The 19,585-nt window shown below is 38.5% G+C and overlaps 1 protein-coding gene across 10 annotated transcripts in view; it reads right to left on the reverse strand.

The window, feature by feature from the left end:
- Positions 1-19,585, reverse strand: part of MPP7 (MAGUK p55 scaffold protein 7) — a 284,148-nt gene that overhangs the window by 4,707 nt on the left and 259,856 nt on the right. For all 10 annotated transcript variants that reach the window (XM_055092545.1, XM_003821435.5, XM_034930201.3 and 7 more), the window contains 4 exons: positions 13,902-13,982; positions 3,754-3,847; positions 2,599-2,707; positions 599-742 (listed from right to left, as the gene is read on the reverse strand). In XM_055092545.1, coding sequence (XP_054948520.1) covers positions 599-742; positions 2,599-2,707; positions 3,754-3,847; positions 13,902-13,982 — 428 coding nt within the window. The remainder of the gene's footprint in view (positions 1-598; positions 743-2,598; positions 2,708-3,753; positions 3,848-13,901; positions 13,983-19,585) is intronic.

Raw genomic sequence — 19,585 nt, forward strand, 5'->3', positions numbered from 1 at the left:
AGTCAATTGAATATGAAGATCCATTCACCAAAGCACAAGAAGTGTAACTGTTCAAAAGGTATGTACCTAAATACAATTCTTTCACTGATTTTTGTATCTATTATACTCTTCCCGAGTACATGCAGCTGTATATATGTTTTCATATATACAACTGTATCTTACATCTTATCTACTGCTTATATCTTATCTCCAAGCTTTTTGTGGTTGTTGTTGAGACAGGGTCTCACTCTGTCGCCCAGGCTGGAGTGTAGTGGTGTGATCTCAGCTCACTGCACTCTCAGTCTCCTGGGGTCTTGTGATCTTCCCACCTCTGCCTACCAGGCTGGAGTGTAGTGGTGTGATCTCAGCTCACTGCACTCTCAGTCTCCTGGGGTCTTGTGATCTTCCCACCTCTGCCTCCCAAGTAGCTGGGACTACAGGTGTCCAACCATCATGCCTGGCTAATTTCCGTATTTTTTGTAGAGATGAGGTTTCACCACGTTGGCCAGGCTGGTCTTGAACTCCTGGACTCAAATGATCCTCCTGCTTTGGCCTCCCAAAGTGCTGGGATTACAGGTGTGGGCCACCACACCTGGCCCCCAAGCATCATTATACTTACTGTGAAGGGCTTTGCAGCACCTTGGTCATCTCTGCTTGAAATAATCTTTGCATTTTTTCTTGTTTCTCTCAAACGCTCTATTGATGGAGGTTTTATAAATATCACATAGGGCTTAAATTCTAGTGTCCTTAAATGCTTCACTGTCTACAAGGAAGAAAAGAAAGTTTTCTCAAATTTCTCCATAGCATCATGAATTACTGAATTTTCTTTCTAGGAGAAAATTCCTCAAAATTATTCTTTAATTAAGGTCAGTAGTCATTTCAATATATTATTATTCAATTAACTGTTGACAATTAAATGTAACAAACACTTCTGAAAAGAAGCTGGGGAATGTAACTTGGCATTTTAAAATGTTCTGCAATACATCATAATTAACATTGAACAGAAGTGACTAAAAATATCACAAAACTGGTTTTTAGATCAAATATTCCAAAGGTGTGATGAGTTAAATAACTTTCTGTCCACAAATGTCTTCCAACCATCCCTTTTAAGCCCCTTTCTGATTTCAGGCAGGAGTTCTCCTCTTTCACCCTATCCTTCAGAGTACCCTACAAGGCCAGCCTCCTGCTCTCCATGATGCCTGTCTAGATTCCTTCATCAAATCGTTGATGTTCTATACTCTATACTTCTGGGGACCTATCTACAAAGGGTGAGAGCTGAAAGTTATTATTCATGAGCTGATACTACACTGTGGGAGTCTGACAGCAACTGGAACTGGGACACCAGCAGAGAGGCTCTGCATAAGCAGGACTGTCCCATTCACTGTTGGTGCCTGATATGGTTTGGATCTGTGTCCACACCCAAATCTCATGTTGTAATGTAATCCCCACTGCTGTAGGTACAGCCTGTGGGAGGTGACTGGATCATAGGGACATTTTCCCGGGGTTTAACACCATCCCCCTTGGTGCTGTCATCACAATAGTCAGTTCTTGTGAGACCCTGTTGTTTAAAAGTGTGTGGCACCTCGCTCCTCTCTCTCTCTTCCTCCTGCTCTGGCCATGTGAAGTGCTCAACCCTCCTCCTTTGCTTTCCGCCATGATGGCAAGTTTCCTGAGGCCTCCCCAGAGCTGAGCAGATGCCAGCATCACACTTCCTGTACAGTCTGCAGAGCCGTGAGCCAATTAAACTTTTTTTTTTTTTTTAGTAAATTACCCAGTTTCAGGTATTTCTTCAGAGCAGTGCAACAAGGGACTAACACAGTGCCCAAGTCAGGAGGCAGCCTTCCTGATTCTTGAAACACTTTAACTCCAGATTCATCTTCCTTTAGAGGTCCAAAGGGCTTCCGCAGGTCATTCTAGCATTTGGAGGTTTTGCACCCCAGGGTACAGCCATCAGTGGAAGGAGAAACCATGGTCCCTGGGGGATGAGGAAAATGCTGTGGGCTGGGGATCTGCTGGAAGATGTATGGTTTGATAGGGAATTGAATGGCCTCATCCACTGAAGTTCTCAGTTCAGAAAGTTCATAATGGAGTTTCCAGGATGACAGGTGCAGACATGGCAGTTGCAATGGGGCTTTCATTCAGTACATTTCCTGCAAAATGCCCTTCAGTTCTAGTGGGGGGTTATTTGCTACGATATATACAGAACCAAAGTCAAAGACCTGGAACCAAAATGTCCATCGTTAAAAATTATAGACACTGATACTAATACATAACACATAAGAATGCATTATGCATGTAACAATGTGATGTATTTTTTAAAAATACAGAATATATAGAAACATCTAAGAGTTGCTTTACTTGACAAAAACTGAATATAAATAAGAGTTACAAACACAGGTCTTGGAGCTTCCTCCACTTCTCTTTCTAATAATATTATGGGCTTTTCTTTTTCTCCACCAAAGATGTCTCCAATTATATTTAAATGCTTTGCCATCTCAGAAAAGCCACATATATGCCAAAAGTGAGTTGACTTCATATTATTTCATACTGAAATGCTCACATGAGGTGCTGTAGATGACATGGGTCAGAAGGGTATTGAATAGCTCATTGTTTACTTACATGAGGCTGAACATCCAACAAACAAACTTTGTTTTTAGCAAGGACAGACCGAACTGAGTCTATACTTGTGCCGTAGTAGTTGTTTTTATATTCTCCATATTCAATAAACCTGTAAAAAATTAAATGCATTGGAATCATTTGTGAATTTAAAACAATTATAGGTGGCAAGATAAAATTCATAGGTAAAAGACATTTCTGCTGAACACGTAATTTTTTTAAACTGTGTTTAATAATATAAACAGAGCCAAGTATTTCAAAATGTCAGTTTTTAAAAAATCTTTTATTATACATTTTCAAATCAGTAACACTTGCTTAAATTACACTTAAGCAGAAAAAAAGTACTTTAGTCTAGTAGGGCTCTAATGTTTTCCATCACCCCCTTTTTCTTCAGAACTAATGCAATGCAATAAAATGGTGAATAAGCCAAACAATAGAAACTACTGGAATTTCATTGCACGCTACGGAGTAACCCAGCCCGGCTTCAGAACTAGAGGCGCTGGGTGGTGGCTAATGGAGGCAGGGCAGTCGATCATGTGCTATAAAAACACAATCACTGCGCCAAACGCGAAAAAAGCATTTCGATGTTTTAATAAAATCCCACAATCCTGCATTAAAACACATATTGCTTCTGATAGCCTAAAATATTTGTGCCTCAGCAGATGGAAAACCTGGGCAGGGGGCATTGGGGTGGGCTTGGAGCTAGCTAGAGAAGACGGTACCAGCAAGTTAATTATCATCATTTCAATTTTTTGAAGAGCCAATGAGAGAATGAGACGCAGGTGTGTGAAGCAGACGCTGGACCTAGTGATATACTACATAGTTGTTGGTTTTTGAAGTAAAATTCTATCCAAATTACATGTTAAGATTCAATTAGTGGGCTGGAAGGAGATCAGAATTAGACACTTGCAACCTTCCCTCATTCTGCAAAGCAGTGTCTACACATTTCATAGAAATGAAGCAAATCCAGGTTACTAAAAAATTAGAGGTGAAGATTAACAATAATTACCAACCAAATTATTACCTTTTCATCTGTTTCAAATATTATTATGATAATTAAAATACACTTCAAATGGAGAACTCTCAGTTGTCTAAAACTGGACAGGCATATGCTTATAAAAAACAGTCACATGAAAATTCTCAAAAATGTCCACATACTTGTTATTTTGTACATCTGTCTCAAACAAATGCTTGGAAATGAAAATGTATTCAACACCATCACTCTCCTGGCTTCTTCTTGCTCTGGTGGTATCTATGATTTAATGAAAAGGAGTTTAGAAAAGCCCACATCAGCCACCTTAAGGAAAATACTAAAAAAGAAATCAAGGGTATTTAATTAGTTTTTTCAACAGGATTTAAAAATGTATTTAAAAAGCAAATTAGCTAATAAAATATAGTAAGCTGTTATAAATCCAGATTTTCCACTGTTATTAAAATTATATTGATTTGAAGATGGGTTAAAAAGTTAATTGCATTGTATGTCTCTGCTATTATTTGCTATTTTGAAGGCCCTCTAACCTGATACAAGAGTGCTATTTAAACTCCTGAGGAAAAAAAACCTTTTTTTTTTTTTGCAAATAATATGCTTATTATCTTTATTGATCTTCATTCATTAAAGCAAATCTATTAACCACTAAGTTGTCAGGTAAACTCTGAAACTGTTTGACTCTCTTCTTCTCATGGGACATAGTGGGTATGCCATCAAAGTTTTGTTTTACCAGCCAAGTGAAGCCAAATACTTCTGTGTGCCACTCATTCCTCCTTTGCAAAGTTATAAATAGCATCATCTTAGAATACTATTGAACTTCTAACCTTTCAGTAATCTTGCCTAATTATTTATTAATGAACTAAAATGGAGCAGAAAATATAGGATTCATTAAAACGACAACGTGAACAAAGCCCAAGGCACTCCAGTGCTGACATGGCAAATGTAAACCCACTACAGGCCATCCTTCCTGCAGATCCCAACTAAAAACTATGGATGCCAAGAAACTACCTGAACACTTTGAAAATAAGTAAAGCAGGTAGACTGTAGAGGGGAGTCAAACTGCATGGGGAGGAGTTTAACTCTATTTTCCTCTTAGCTTTGCCCCAAGGGTGGGAATCCTTCACAGAGCAGCATGGTAGAATCTGCAGCTAAATGCCAATAGAAGCCCTAACGTTCTGGTGCAAAGAACTTGGGACGGGGGGTAGAAAAAGTCCTTGTGGGCTGAAAAGTGTGGAGGAAATCCAGGAGAGAAGAAAGCTGGAGAAGAAAATACTTCACTTCTGTGTGTGGGTTGAAAATTGTGGAGGAAATCCAGGAGAGAAGAAAGCTGGAGAAGAAAATACTTCAATTCTGTGTATAAGTCAACAATAGTCTAAGAATCCTCTCTGTGCTACACACATGTAGTTCAAACTCAAACCAGCATGGCAAAGGCCTTATGAACTGAGAGTGGAATGTACAGGTTTCAGCCTAACCCCTGAAAAAGAGTATCACAAAACATATCTAAGCCAATGAAGAAAAGGCTTAAAGAACTGAGCTGAGATCTGAACCATGCACACAAGTCTTAGACTAATCCTTGCATCCTAATAGACCCAAATCAATATAACAAAGGTAAGTGAGATAAAAGAAGCTGGCAGCTAAAATAAAAACATCAACATTCTCCTGAATATGGTAACAAGACCTAGTGTTAATACAACATTATATTCACAATGTCCAAAATGCAATCTGAAATTATTCAACATGAAAGAACCAAAACAAACAAACAAACAAACAAAAAAACCCACCAATTTTCAAGGGGAAAGATAACAGATGGCAACCCTGAATGACCTGGAAGTTAGATTAGACAAAGTCTTTCAAACAGGTACCATGACTAAGCTTGAAAAGGTAAGGGAAAATATACTTGAATTGAACAAAAATATAAATTCTTAGCAGAAGAACAGAAACTATAAAGAAAAAAACAAATAGAAATTGTAGAACTGAAAAATAAAAATATCCAACAGAAACAAATCACTAGATGGGCACAATAACAGAATGACAGAAAGAAAAGCCAGTGAACTTGAAGACAGAACAATAAAATTATATAATCTAAACAACAACAACAACAACAAGATTTTAAAAATATAGATAGAACTCCAGGGACCTATGAGAAAACATATATGTCATAGGAGTACTAGAAGGAGAGGAAAAAAGAGATTGGGGCAGAAAAATATGTTTGAAGAAATAAAGGCCCCAAACTTCTATAATTTGGTGAAAACATAAACTTACCAATTTCAGCAGCTCAGCAAATCCCAAACAGGATACACTCAGAAGGGAAAAATTATGCCTAGACACATTATAATCAAACTATTAAAAGCCAAAGATAAATAAAAAATCTCAAAGCAGCTAGGAAAAAACACTGAACACATAAGTGAATAATGATTTAAACTGTCACAGATTTCTTATTATAAATCATAAAAATAAGAAATCAATGAAATAATATCTTTAAAGCACTAAAGGAAAATACTTAATCAAAATGTGTTTCAAGAATAAAGTCAAAATAAAGACCTCCTCAGATGAAGAGAAACTAATAGAATTCACAGCCGACTGTTCAAAAAAAATATTCAAGGAAGTTTTTTAGGCTGAAGATAAATGATAAAAAGGAAACTTTTATATTCAGGAATGAGGAAAGAAATAATTGTGTAAATGTAAACGTCTACTTTTTTCCTGTTAAGTTCATTAAGATATATATGACTATTTTAAAGAAAAGTTATAATATTGTCTGATAGTTTTCAATGTATGCAAATGTAATACATTTGACACCTAAAACAAAAAGATTAGGCTGGGGGAAAGGGTCTTAAATGGCTGCCAGGTTTCTGTATTTTATGTGAAATGACACCAAGTTAAACTGCAAGCAGGTCATGAATGGTTAGATATGCATACTTTAATATTCAGAGCAACCAGTAAAAAGCTAATCCAGAGATACCACCAGAGAGTCAACAGGTAGATTAAAACGGAAATTAAAAAACACTAAAATAATCCAAAAGAAGGCAGAAAAAGAAGAAAAATACAATAAAATACAGAAGAGACAAACAGAAAACAAATAATAAAATAGTAGCTTAAATTCAATCATTTCCATAATTTAGTAAATACACACACACACACACACACACACACACACACACCAAAGGTTGGCTTTAACATTAGAAAAGCAGTAGAATTCACAGCATTAAGAGAATAATGGCAGACAAAACAATCATCTCAACGTATGCAAAGAAAGCATTTTTTAAAAACTTCGACACCATTCTAGGAGTAACAAGAATGTCCTCAAACTGATAAAGTCAACATTATATTAATGATAAAGGATGGAGCTGTTTTCCCCTGAGATCAGGAGCAAGGCAAGTTTGCTAAGTAACAACATGAAAAATAACTCGAAATGGGTCAAGACCTAAATGTAAAACCTAAAACTGTAAAACTTCGAGAAGAAAACAGGAGAATGTCTTTGCAACCTTGAGATAGCAAGGAACTTTTACATAGAACAGAAAAATTACAAAACATAAAAGATTGATAAATTCAATTTCATCAAAATTAAACACTTTTGCTTTTTAAAAGACACCATTAAAAAAAAAATGAAAAGGTCAGCCATAGACTGGAAGAAAATATGTGTAACACATTTATCAGATGAAGGACATGTATCCAACAGTATGTAAAGAACTCTCAAAACTCAGTAACGAGACAAACAGTCCAGTTTTTAAAAATGGGCCAGGCACAGTGCCTCATACCTGTAATCCCACACTTTGGGAGGCTGAGGCAGGTGGATCACTTGAGGCCAGGAGCTCGAAACCATCCTGGCCAATATGGTGAAACCCCAACTCTACTATAAATATAAAAATTAGCCAGGCATGGTGGCACACACACCTGTAATCCCAGCTACTCGGGAGGCTGAGGTGGGAGAATCACTTGAACCCAGGAGGTGGAGGTTGGAGTGAGCCAAGATCACACCACTGCACTTCAGCCTGGGTGACAGACCAAGACTCTGTCTCAAAAAAAAAAAAAAAAGTCAAAAGATTTGAACACGCACTTTACCAAAGAAGATCGGGGGTCCCCAATCCCCAGGCCACACCAGTCTGTGGCCTGTTAGGAACCAGGCCACACAGAAGGTGAGCAACGGGCAGGCAAAGGAGCATTACCACCTGAGCTCCTCCTCCTGTCAGATCAGCAGCGGCATTAGGCGCACGAACCGAATTGTGGACTGCACGTGTGAGAGACCTAGATTAGGTACTCCTTATGAGAATCTAATGCCTGATGATCTGAGGTGGAACAGTTTCATCCTGACACCATCCCCTCCTGCCCTGTCTGTGGAAAAATTGTCTTCTGTGATTCTGTGAAACTGGTCCCTGATGCCAAAAAGTTTGGGGACTGCTGCATAAAATTATGCTAGTCATTAGTTAATGCAAACTGAAGTATGAGATACCACTATGTACTTACTACATTGACAAAAGTTTAGAAGACTGACTACACCAAGTGTTGGCAAGGATGTGAAGCACCTGGAGCTCACATACGCTACTAGAGGTTTGTAAGATGGTATAACCACTTTGGACATCAGTTTAGTAGTTTCTCAAAAAATTAAACCATATGGCCTCACCATTCCACTCCTACATATTTGGCCAAGAGAAACAAAAACATATTTGTCAAAAGACTTGTACAAAAACCTTGTAATAACTTTATTTATAATAGCCAAAAATAGGGGTAGAGGAAGAAACCCCTAAATACTCATCAACAGGTGCATAGATAGACAAATTGTAGTAGTTCTATACAATGGAACGCTATTCAGCATGAAAAGGGATGAAAAAGAATGAATTATTGATGTAGGAGACAACATGGGTGAATCTTACATTCATTATGCTGAGTGGAAAAAGTCTGGCAAAGAAAAAAGTGGATGCATACTGTATAATCCTATTTAGATAACATACTAAATCATTCCAAATAATCTATTGTGACAGAACGCAGATCAGTGGTTGCCTGGGAACAGGGTGGAAGACTGGATTACCAAGGGCACAAGGAAATTTTTTGAGATGGAAACATTCATTATGTTGACTGTGCTGATGTTTTCACATGTGTACACAGATGCTAAAACTGATGTAATTGCACATTTTAAATATGTGCAGTTTATTCCAATTACATCTTGATGTTATAAAAAAGAATCTGAGAAGTACGGAAAATGTAACTTAATAGAAAAAGTAATGAATTTATAAAATCCAACTAATTTAAGTTATATCCAAAAGCTTAATTCCCTTTTATTTAGTTAGCAAGAATATTTTAATACAATGCTCAGATCTCTTGAAACAGTTTTTCATACCTGTTCTGCAGGTGGTGCACCAAGAGGTAGTGCTAGTCTTTAAAATGAAATGTCACACTCTTTACAGGAATAGCATGAAGTACTGGTGCACTGTCTTCTAAACTGGTACATTGTATTCTATCACAAACACTAAAGTTTTGCAGCAGAAAAATACCCTACTGAGGGTATATAACACGATTAATATCCAAGAACATGAGATATATTAAAATTAGTATAATGCCCTGCTTTGGAGTTTAGGCTTAATATTCATTCATTACTTAATCAGTTGTGTTGTTGCTATTTGCTAGTGTGTTCCTTTAGCAAATAGTAAGCCTAAGTAAAAAGTATTGTTGAAAATCAAATTGAGAATTTTCTGTGCATTGATTTCTTTCTTACGGACAGAGAAAAGATTGTTTTTATTCAATTATGATGGCAGGACACTTTGGTTGAAAATCTGCAACACATGGTTGAAAGATCACTTCCCTGACACACGGCATCCCGCAGCAGGGTTAAAATACTTTTAGAACCACATCAAGGGGTAATTGAACAAGACATTTATGACACTGCCACATGCATTTAAAAGGTAATGTGTCTACAACCAAATTGTTTGCTTATCATAATCAACCTGAATTACCTAGGTCTGATGTTATTTTACTGACAAAGAATGTCAGTGCCTAATTGTAATGAGTTCCACAGGAACCTCATGAACTCATTCACAACAAGGAATACTGAATAAGAGATCTGAAATTCTTATGTGAAGGAGATTCCAAGGGAAAGATGTGCATATTACCCACAAGGCAGGCACGACTCCATCACAGCTCACTGAGTACCCACTATGTATACCAGTTAAGGCAAAATAGAAAACAAAATAGGAGCCCTCTTCCCATGTCCCCAAAATATCCCAAAATAGCTGTCCTGGGGAGATACGGAAAAAAAGTTTAAACTGGTACCCTAGTTATAACGCCTTTTTTTTATTTTTAAAGAAAATTCAAGTGAAGTATTGTATGGACAAAGAAGTTGTCTAGAACATGGATGCTTTAAAACCTACAAAAACACAAAAACTGCAATATACATCTTTCTGAGAACCACAGAAAGTGATTAATAGATGTGGTTGACTTAGAATGCCCAAATTCTAGACTACAGAGATTTTGGAAGCTATCAAATATTTGATGTCTACCATAATAATTTTTGTTACCTATTTTATTTTAATTTAATGTACAAGAGACCCTTTTGACTGGTTGTATTAATAGTCATTCAGATTTATTGATGATAACCTATACAGCCTTAAAACAATGTTGATGTTGCTTTTCAAGGAGGAAATTTCCCACAGGCTGGGCATGTTGGCTCACAACTATAATCTCAGCACTTTGGGAGGCTGAGGCAGGAGGATCATCTGAGGCCAGGAGTTTGAGATTAGCCTGGGCAACATAGTGAGACTCCATCTCTACAATCAATCAATCAATAAGAAACTTCCCACAGAGGAGCAAAAGACAGAAAGCAAGGGTTTTAGCCACCACTTTCTTGAAAAGCAACTTTGAATGTTTAATATTATTACATGGATAATTTTTAAACATTTCATATAGCTCATTCAGCCATTTTAGCTCGAGTACCTGATTTAGCATCCATTTAAATAATGTTTTTAAATTAAAGTAATTACAAATTCACAAGTAGTTACAAAAATAGTACAGACAGGTCTCATGTAAAATCACTCAGCTTCCTCTTGAAATATTTACGTAACTATAGCACTTTAGGAAAACCAGAAAATCAGCAAACTACAGTTAAACTATTATTTCTTTTTAACATTTAAAGCCTGAGTATTATACAATAACTGATATATATACACATAAAAGTGTTTAACACCCCCATGTAGCCAGCACTCTAACAAGAAGCAGAAAATTGCTAGCACTCCAGAATCACCTCTTGAGTTCCTGTTCTAACCCAAATCCTTGAGATTTCTAACAGCACACATGAATGTTGCCTTTATTGCAATTATAAAAATGAAATCACGCTGCCTCATTCATTCTCTTGTGTCTGCCTCCTTTTGTTCAACACATTTGCGGGATTCATTCTTATTGTTGCATGTAGTTGCAGATTGTTCATTCTCATTGCTTTACAGTATTCCATTGTATGCATATACTATACTTTGTATGCATATACTATACTTTACTTCTCCATTTTACTTATTCATTCAAATGATAAGCATTTGAGTAGTTTCCAGTTCTGAGCTCTTATGAATAATGACTAAGAATAGCTCAGTACATGTCTTTTGGTGAACGTACTTATGCATTTCCATTGGGTGTGCAGTAGGAGCGGAATTGCTGGGTCAAGGGTATGTGTTTGCTCAGCTTTAGTGGATACTGCTACTTAGTTTTCCAAAATGATTGTGTTAATTTACATTCCCACCAGCAATGTGCAGGAGTTCCTTTGCTCCATAACTTTTTCTGGTGGATATGTAATACATGCTTTCAAAAAGAGAATTATAGAAATAAACATCAAACAATACTGGTGGTATAAGCAAAGCAATCATTTTTCTCCAATATTCAAGACTCTGCCCAAAGTATTTTACAAAGCAAAACTACCTGAAATTCTAAAATTACTCTTAAAATATATTCTACTTTAATTAATTAAATCACCCTGGTTTGATGCGGTATTTTCCAAACATGCTATAAATACAGATACTTGGGCATATCTTTTTATAGAACTCCATGAGAGTCTTACCATCAGGCAAGCCAGTGAAACATTACTATATGAAGACATTTTGACATTGATATCTGTCTAAAAGTAAATCAGAGTGAAAAATAACTACTTTGGGGATTTCTTTGGAGAGTCCCAGTCCCACAACCTTTCTGTAATATTGTCAACTTCTATAACAACTTCAGAGGCAAACATTTAAACAGCTGGGTAAATTGAGGCTAAAGTATGTTTGTTGCCCTAGGTCCTTCCATAATATCACATCTCTCATAGGGAGTTACATGGGATAGATTGGCTTATGGATATTTCTCATCTTCAAAAGAAGTCAGTTTTGACTACTTACTGGAATACAACAAAGATAGTCTGTAGTTTTAAAGGATTGCTAGTGTTAATATAGGAGGAAGAACATGAGAACTGGTATCAAAAAAAACTTGGTTTCGAATCCAAGTGCACCTATCATCTATGGAACTCAAGTCAACATATCCTTTCTATCCCTATCTCCTTCTCTGTGAAATAGAGATAATATCAACCATCTTATACTTGACTGGGAAGGCTACAAAAATTAAGACAAACAAAGGAGATGAATACACAGTAGGAAGTTTAAAAATTCGTTTTTTTTTTTCTTTGTAATCTGTTTTTGCATCTTCTAGGTCTCTTCTATAATTGCTCACCTGTAAGCTTAAAAATTATTTTGTAAAATTTTCTAATAACTTATATATTGCAATTCAGCTTTTGTAATTGAGGTGAATAATTACAGGCAAAAAAAATGTCTAGTTCCACATTTTCATTAACTTTCATCTCTGTTGGTAGAAAGCAGCAGTCCTATATCTTGTGACTGAAAATGATTACAAGCAATAATTTGGAAAAATGTAAAAAGAAGGAACTTGAGGTCACAGAAAACTATAATTTTAAAATAAAGCTGAACTCTTCCAAAACTAGAGAACATCGCTAAGGGCAACATACAAGTAAATTTTTTAAAACAGTACTAAAACCGCTTGAAAAAAGCCAACATTTCAATTTAGCCTTTTAGACAGCTTTCTAATATCAACATATTAAGTAGTCAAATGGCCTTTATTCTGCAGATCAAAATGTTTCAAGCATCACATTTTATTTGTAAGAATGCCTATGAAAACCACTTTTATAAAAATAAATCTAATTCTGTGTACTGAAAAGAAGCTTACCATATTTAAACTATATAGCCACGAAAAGCCCATTTAACATCATCTGCCAATTACTACATATAAAAAGTAATTAAGAAAGGTTTATATTATAATTAAGTCTCCTTCAGCTCTCTGTGATTTGATTCTCTAATCTTAAAGCTAGTGAAAAACTCTGGAAAACATTAGCACTTATTTTAGGAAACAGAATTGTTAGACTTTTATTTAGAAGAAAATTTGTAAGTAATAATTTGATGTCATATGTGTACTAAAATTCACCATAAAAACCCAAGAGTAGGGAAGCTGTGATTAACAAATATTCTGCCAAAAATCTGTGTAATTTAGCGCAAATCCTTTAACCACTTTTGCCTTGGTTTCCTCCTCTGTAACATGGGGATGTCACTATATACTTCTTGGGGCAGCTGGGAGGTCTAGATGAGTGAGTGCTCAGAACAGTGCCTGATACCATACGTGCTTGGTAAGTACTAAGCAATCATTATTAACGAGTACAAAAAGAAAATAGTTACAAAGAATGAAGAAGATCTATTTGATAGCACAACAGGGTCACTATAGTCAATAACAACTTAATTGTATATTTTAAAATAATGAGTGTAATTGAATTGTTTGTAACTTAAAGGATAAATGCTTGAGGGAATGGATACCGCATTCTCCATGATGTGCTTATTTCAGCATTTCATGCCTGTATCAAAACACCTTGGCCAGGTGTGGTGGCTCATGCCTGTAATCCCAGCACTTTGGGAGGCCGAGGCAGGTGGATCACAAGGTCAAGAGATCAAGACCATCCTGGCCAACATAGTGAAACCCTGTCTCTACTAAAAGTACAAAAAATAAGCTGGGTGTGGTGACACGTGCCTGTACTCCCAGCTACTTGGGAGGCTGTGGCAGGAGAATTGCTTGAACCCAAGAGGCAGAGGTTGCAGTGAGCTGAGATTGCGCCACTGCACTCCAGCCTGGCAACAGAGTGAGACTCCATCTCAAAAAAAAAAAACAAAAAAACTCACGTACCCCATAAATACATATACCTACCATGTACCCAAAAAATTTTAAAAACAAGTTAAAAATTTTTTAAAATAATTTTTTAAAAATTTAAAATTATTGTAAGTGTAGTCATAGGAACACTGAAGAGCGCAGAACTCACGGGGCACTGTCACGCCATAGTGCTGGGTGTCACTGATCAGCAGCTTTCGTTTCAGTTCATTCAGCCCTACTCCCACGGGACCTGAAAAACAGGGTAACAGAAATTCATTATCGGACAAAACACCACATAAACATTTCTGTAACTGACATGAGTCTCTAAGACAGACTGAAAACATGGATCCAGCTTTGCATCCTAAGTAAAGAGATTATTTTCTGTTAACTTGAACTTAAGAAAATGCTAGATTTCTTTTGTTGCTTTTTTACTTTTTCAATTGAAATCCTCACCTTTTCCTCAAAAAGGACAGAAAGATTTATGTTTAAATGAGATATACTCTAGAGTATTTAGGCTGGATGTGGTGGCTCATGCCTGTAATTCCAGCACTTTGGGAGGCCGAGGTGGGCAGATCACGAGGTCAGGAGATTGAGACCATCCTGGCTAACACAGTGAAATCCCATCTCTACTGAAAATACAAAAAAAATTAGCCAGGCATGGTGGCGGGTGCCTGTAGTCCCAGCTACTCAGGAGGCTGAGGCAGGAGAATGTTGTGAACCCAGGAGGCGGAGCTTGCAGTGAGCCGAGATTGCGCCTCTGCACTCCAGCCTGGGCGACAGAGTGAGACTCCTCAAAAAAAGAGTATTTAAGTATTACCAAATAATAAGCTACCCACAAGAGCCTAAAAACATGTCTACCTAAGAAAATTCAATTGTATAATGCAGATAGTGAAAATGTCAATTTTAAATGTTTTTAAGTGTTAATAAAACAAAACTTTTCACCCTGACTTTATTTGGGATGCAAATTCAGTTATGCATTTTACATCTGCTAAACAATCAGCCACATTTACATGTGCTGAGACCTTTTCCTGTACTATAGACTTCCTTAAGCATTTGAAAACTTGCCTAGACCTTACACACTTTACTCAATCAATGTATACACACTGGACACCTATAAGGAGCAAGGCATACAGTAGATTCTGCGGACAACAAAATATGACAAATTGACTCTGATCTTAAAGAAAGTCACTGGTTAATTATGAGTCTGGGACCAGAAAAACAAAAAACAAAGAACAGTTTCAAATATGAGTCTGAAATCAAAAGTTAGACAGGCATAAGTCCCCCCTTTCCAGCATTGCTTTCCACCTAGAAGCTTCTCACAATGCTGCCATCAGGGTCCATTTACGGATGGTGTGGTTCAGCGGGTGACACAAGCTACCACACTGCCCTCAGGTAGAGTCCCATCTCTTCCCATCTGCTATGCCCTCACCTGGTGACACTGGAAGGGAAAGCCAGGGGCGTAATTAGATTTCATTTTAATTCTAAAAGTGTGCCTGTTCCTTTTCCTTCTTGGGCAGAATGAATGAGAACTGAGAACGCATGCACAGTGCCTAGCACAGTGTCCAGGTACTTGACTGTTCACTGCCTTGCCTATGTCTTCTTCCACCCTGAGGAGGTCACAGGTGGCTTTGAAAGAATAAGGTTTTACACCATACAATGGAGAACATGCAAGTGTAAAAAGAAGTAGGGTGGGCATCCCAGGTGGAGGGAAAAGGATGAGCAAAGACAAAGAGGGGGAAGTTGGGGACTGTGCTGTTCTTGCTCTCATGCCATTTCTAGGTCCCTGACCCTTGTATAAAAACACCTGTCCCGAGGTGGTCATTCACTACCACCTTCAACCTTTCTCCACACTGCTGTCCAGTATCAATTCTCTGGCAACTTTCCCTTTTCTGTAAGACAGCAACTCTCAATTCTCCCTCTTATAATAAATATGCCATAATACCCCATTTATATCCTGACATGGAATTAATTGCTAATATAACTTATAGACATAATTCTCCCTTCCAAATTAATACATTGACCTAACTAAAAATAATATATGAAAGAAGAAAAAATAATTTATAATAAAGCAATATGTATTTCAATATGTAAATTCTTGGCATGACTAGAGCAGAAAACCTAACCAAGTCAGATGTTTGCACCTACTTATAATAAATAAGTTTGGATTTAAAAGATCAGGAGCTATTCTGCACAAGAAAGAACAGGAAAACAAAAGCCCAGTGGTACATGTAAATCCAGGAATAAGAACTAGCATTTGGATAGAAACCACAGATCAGACTTCCTTGAATATGATAAGGAAAGAAGGAAACAACTAAGGATAGCATGTCAAGGCTATCGAAGTGAAGAAAACAATACAAATGACCTGAGCTTACCCAAGAGTAGTATATGGGGCCTGGCGCGGTGGCTCACACATATAATCCCAACACTTTGGGAGGCCGAGGTAGGTAGATCACTTGAGGTCAGGAGTTTGAGACCAACCTGGCCAACATGGTGAAACCTTGTCTCTACTAAAAATACAAAAATTAGCCAGGCATGGTGGCAGGCACCTGTAGTCCCAGCTACTCGGGAGGCTGAGGCAGGAGAATTGCTTGAACCAGGGAGGCGGAGGTTGCAGTAAGCCAAGATTGCACCACTGCACTCCAGCTTGGGCGACAGAGCAAGACTCTGTCTCAAAAATAAAATAAAATAAAGAATAGTATGTGGGATGAGACAGTGCTTCAGTGCACCAGACAGTTTGCTTTTCTAGAAACCCCACCACATGCTGCATCATCTCCTCAGTCCTTGAATGTCTAGCACAGCATGTTGAAGTCATGTGGGATGCAGTCAGATCTTTGTTCTATAGAAGGGTCAAGTCTACATCCCTCTACCCATCAGCCATTTTGACATCAAAAAAAGTTCCCTAACAATGTCCATAATGCACCCCAGTGGGCAGTCCTGCCCCTGTGGAAACCACTCTCTATGACTTTAGCACCTGACCCTTGTCATTTTCTGCACCCCAAATCCTGCCGTCATCTTGGGTGACATCAATATCCATGTAGAAATCGCTTCCAAATGCAGCCTCTGACTTCCTGATCTCGGGTGACCTCCCTCTCTACTTCACTTCAACCATGACATGGCACGCCTGGCCTTTGCCATCACTAGGAGCTGATTCACTATGAAAATATTAAATCCAAACTCCCCAGTATGGTATCATTCTCTGATCTTCTTGGATCACTCACTCAGTTATTCTTCCCACACCTATGGTCATATAATGACATTTCACTTCTATGATTTTGTTAATGTCTTCATCTCTCTTACACTTGTCCTTTATCACACTTGCCAATGAAACCTCCCATCTAAGACCAACCCAATGGCCTCTCTCCATACCCACTGCTGAGCTACTGAGTGCAGAAAACCCATGCAGCCCCTGGACAGCAGTAACATCACGCATTCCTGGTCTCCACGCATAAACCAGGACCTTCATGTGCTCCAGCAACCATTTTATGTTTTCCTTATCATCTGGATTTCTTAGATCCCCATGATGGCAATTTCGACTTTTCTCCAGGCTCCTCTCTACCCACACCTGGGAGCCTCCTGGTCACTTCTCTCTTGAATATCCCTAGAATCAACCACCAAAGGCTGCCAATTTCACCTCCTAAACATTCTTCAGATCTATCAGATCTATGCTTCCCCATCGCCACTGCTGCCACAATACCCCTGTTTTGCCTCCTGTCCTGAAACAGCCTTTTATCTGCCTTACATCTGCTGTCCTTCCATATTATCTAGCATCAACTGGCAGCCAGAAAGGTCTTTCCAGGAGTTATTCTGGTCCTGTTGCATTCATGCTTGACATTCTTGGATATGTAGTTTCCAGTGGGTCTTCCAAAAAAGATTAAAATCTTCTGTAATCCCAGCACTTTGGGAGGCCAAGGCAGGTGGATCCTTTGATATCAGGAGTTTGAGACCAGCCTGGCCAACATGTCAAAACCCTGTCTCTATTAAAAATACAAAAATTAGCTGGGCATGGTGGCGGGTTCCTGTAGTCCCAGCTACTTGGGAGGCTGAGGCAAGAGAATTGCTTGAATCTGAGAGGTGGAGGTTGCAGTGGGCCAAGATTGCATCACTGCACTCCAGCCTGGTGACAGAGTGAGACTGCATCTCAAGAAAAAAAAAAATATTTTTTTTTTACCTAGTCTACAAGGGTCTGTGTGATCTGAACCCTGCCCTGTCTGCCTGCAACTGTCTCCTTTACTTGAAGCTGAGAGGAATTCTGATCTATCCTTCAGAGCTTGGCTCAAACAGTGCTTCCTCCAGAAAGCCACCCCTGATCCTAGAGGATGAGGGTTCCCACTTTCATGTTCCACAGCATCCTGTACATCTCCTTCATAATACTTAAAAATCATAATCAGACAACTAGCCAAAACACTGTTTAATGGCTGTATCACCCACCAGATAAAGGCACCATGAGGGCAGGAGTATTATATTGTTTACCATCCCCACCAAATAAATCCTTAATAAACATCTGCTGAATGAACAAATAAAACATTTAGTGTTGTTATCACCACCTCATGCTCAGCAGAAGACCTCAACTACTTCAGAAAACATAGAGGCCAACACATGGAAATGTTTTCAAAGTCCTTCCTCCAAAGTGATGCATCTAGATCCACCTAGAGCAACCTTTTTTTTTTTTAACTTGCTTATTTTTATTTTTGAGACAGTCTCACTCTGCTTCCCAGGCTGGAGTACAATGGCGTGATCATGGCTCACTGCAACCTCCGCTTCCTGGGTTCAAGCAATTCTCATGCCTCAGGCTCTTGAGTAGCTGGGATTACAGGTGTGCACCACCATACCTGGCTAATTTTTGTAATTTTAGTAGAGACAGGGTTTCGCAATGTTGGCCAGCTGGTCTCAAACTCCTGGCCTCAAGTGATCCACCCACCTTGGCTTCCCAAAGTGCTGGGATTACAGGCGTGAACCACAATGCCCATTCTAAAGCAGCCTTTATCTTTCCTTCCAGCCGTATACTCTCACATCTTCTCTTAGAGACTGCTCTCCCTGAATCTTCACTTCTCTTGCTTCTAGCTCCTTTCTATCAGCACTTAAAACTGATAAAGGCTCTCTTACCTTAATACAACAAGAACAACAATAAAAGCTCCACATTTCCCTTAATTCTAAATTCTTCTCCAGCCCTTAATTCAACATCCCTTCATGTCCCCACTTTCACGGGCCATGGTGTCTTCCACTCTTTTGCTAATATCTTCAACTCTTTTACACACTGTCCTTTTATCACACATTAGTCTGTTCTCACACTGCTATAAAGAATACCTGAGACTGGGTTATTTATAAGGAAAAGGGGTTTAATTGGCCCACAGTTCCACAGGCTACCTGTGAAGCATGATTCTATCCTCTGCTTGGCTTCTGAGGAGGCCTTAGGAAACTTACAGTCATGGCAGAAGGTGAAGGGGGAGGGAGGTGTCTCATATGGCGGGAGCAGGAAGAAGGGGAAGAGGGGAGTGCCACACACATTTAAACAAACAGATCTTGTGAGAACTCACTATCACGACACAGTACCAAGGGGAAAATCCGCCCCCATGATCTAATCGCTTCCCACCAGACCCCACCTCCAACACTGGGGATTACATTTCAACATGAAATTTGGGTGGGGACACAGATCCAAACCCTATCACGTGCCAAGGAAACATCCCATCTAAGATCAACCCACTGGCCCCTCTCCATACCCACACCTGAACCACAGAGTGCAGAAAACCCACACAGTAGTTCACTCTTCTCTCCACCATCCTGGTTTATGGCCCCGAAACTTCTCACCAGCACCTCCCACTTGTCTTATCCTGTGTTCACAGTCAAGTGTAAATT

This window comes from Pan paniscus, chromosome 8 (assembly GCF_029289425.2).
Source record: "Pan paniscus chromosome 8, NHGRI_mPanPan1-v2.0_pri, whole genome shotgun sequence".
In the NCBI taxonomy this organism is placed as follows: Eukaryota; Metazoa; Chordata; class Mammalia; order Primates; family Hominidae; genus Pan; species Pan paniscus.